Raw genomic sequence first — 2,418 nt, 5'->3', positions numbered from 1 at the left:
GTCCAGACTGCAGACACCGCCACACCAGAAGAGTGATCTGTATGAACTACTTGGTTGGGTTCTGTCCAGAGGGCCGGTCCTGTAAATTCATGCAGTGAGTTTATTCCCTTATTCAATCTGTTTTAATATTCACCTTTTTATAGCCTCTACTGCAGAGGTATTCAACTGTTACCCTGCAGGGTCTGGTGGAATACTGTAGAGGTATTCAACTGTTACCCTGCGGGGTCTTGAATACTGCAGAGGTATTCAACTGTTACCCTGCGGGGTCTGGTGGAATACTGCAGAGGTATTCAACTGTTACCCTGCGTGGTCTGGAATACTGCAGAGGTATTCAACTGTTACCCTGTGGGGTCTGGTGGAATACTGCTGAGGTATTCAACTGTTACCCTGTGGGGTCTGGAATACTGCAGAGGTATTCAACTGTTACCCTGCGGGGTCTGGTGGAATACTGCAGAGGTATTCAACTGTTACCCTGCGGGGTCTGGAATACTGCAGAGGTATTCAACTGTTACCCTGCGGGGTCTGGAATACTGCAGAGGTATTCAACTGTTACCCTGCGGGGTCTGGAATACTGCAGAGGTATTCGACTTTTACCCTGCGGGGTCTGGAATACTGCAGAGGTATTCAACTGTTACCCTGCGGGGTCTGGAATACTGCAGAGTTATTCAACTGTTACCCTGTCGGGGTCTGGAATACTGCAGAGGTATTCAACTGTTACCCTGCGGGGTCTGGAATACTGCAGAGGTATTCGACTGTTACCCTGCGGGGTCTGGAATACTGCAGAGGTATTCAACTGTTACCCTGCGGGGTCTGGAATACTGCAGAGGTATTCAACTGTTACCCTGCGGGGTCTGGTGGAATACTGCAGAGGTATTCAACTGTTACCCTGCGGGGTCTGGTGGAATACTGCAGAGGTATTCAACTGTTACCCTGCGTGGTCTGGTGGAATACTGCCGAGGTATTCAACCGTTACCCTGGGTGGTCTGGTGGAATACTGCCGAGGTATTCAACTGTTACTCTGCGTGGTCTGGAATACTGCAGAGGTATTCAACTGTTACCCTGCGTGGTCTGGTGGAATACTGCCGAGGTATTCAACTGTTACCCTGCGGGGTCTGGAATACTGCAGAGGTATTCAACTGTTACCCTGCGGGGTCTGGTGGAATACTGCAGAGGTATTCAACTGTTACCCTGCGGGGTCTGGTGGAATACTGCAGAGGTATTCAACTGTTACCCTGCGGGGTCTGGAATACTGCAGAGGTATTCAACTGTTACCCTGTGGGGTCTGGTGGAATACTGCAGAGGTATTCAACTGTTACCCTGTGGGGTCTGGTGGAATACTGCAGAGGTATTCAACTGTTACCCTGTGGGGTCTGGTGGAATACTGCAGAGGTATTCAACTGTTACCCTGCGGGGTCTGGTGGAATACTGCAGAGGTATTCAACTGTTACCCTACGTGGTCTGGAATACTGCAGAGGTATTTAACTGTTACCCTGCGGGGTCTGGTGGAATACTGCAGAGGTATTCAACTGTTACCCTGCGGGGTCTGGTGGAATACTGCAGAGGTATTCAACTGTTACCCTGCGTGGTCTGGTGGAATACTGCAGAGGTATTCAACTGTTACCCTGCGGGGTCTGGTGGAATACTGCAGAGGTATTCAACTGTTACCCTGCGTGGTCTGGTGGAATACTGCCGAGGTATTCAACTGTTACCCTGCGGGGTCTGGAATACTGCAGAGGTATTCAACTGTTATCCTGTCGGGGTCTGGAATACTGCAGAGGTATTCAACTGTTACCCTGTCGGGGTCTGGAATACTGCAGAGGTATTCAACTGTTACCCTGCGGGGTCTGGAATACTGCAGAGGTATTCAACTGTTACCCTGCGGGGTCTGGTGGAATACTGCAGAGGTATTCAACTGTTACCCTGCGTGGTCTGGAATACTGCAGAGGTATTCAACTGTTACTCTGCGGGGTCTGGTGGAATACTGCAGAGGTATTCAACTGTTACCCTGCGGGGTCTGGTGGAATACTGCAGAGGTATTCAACTGTTACCCTGCGGGGTCTGGTGGAATACTGCAGAGGTATTCAACTGTTACCCTGCGTGGTCTGGAATACTGCAGAGGTATTCAACTGTTACCCTGCGGGGTCTGGTGGAATACTGCAGAGGTATTCAACTGTTACCCTGCGGGGTCTGGTGGAATACTGCAGAGGTATTCAACTGTTATCCTGCGGGGTCTGGAATACTGCAGAGGTATTCAACTCTTACCCTGCGGGGTCTGGAATACTGCAGAGGTATTCAACTGTTACCCTGCGGGGTCTGGAATACTGCAGAGGTATTCAACTATTACCCTGCGGGGTCTGGTGGAATACTGCAGAGGTATTCAACTGTTACCCTGCGGGGTCTGGAATACTGCAGAGGTAT

At 50.4% G+C, this 2,418-nt stretch overlaps 1 protein-coding gene across 1 annotated transcript in view; it reads left to right on the top strand.

The window, feature by feature from the left end:
* LOC115188905 (cleavage and polyadenylation specificity factor subunit 4) overlaps positions 1-2,418 on the top strand; it is a gene marked incomplete at its 5' end in the record, with an annotated part of 6,360 nt that continues 3,942 nt past the window's right edge. Inside the window, 1 exon segment of the mRNA XM_029747737.1 lies at positions 1-94. Within this exon segment, the coding sequence (XP_029603597.1) occupies positions 1-94 (94 nt within the window).

This window comes from Salmo trutta, unplaced genomic scaffold (assembly GCF_901001165.1).
Source record: "Salmo trutta unplaced genomic scaffold, fSalTru1.1, whole genome shotgun sequence".
NCBI lineage: Eukaryota > Metazoa > Chordata > Actinopteri > Salmoniformes > Salmonidae > Salmo > Salmo trutta.
The sequence above is the reverse complement of the archived record's forward strand: the minus strand, read 5'-3'. Positions and strand labels throughout refer to the sequence as shown.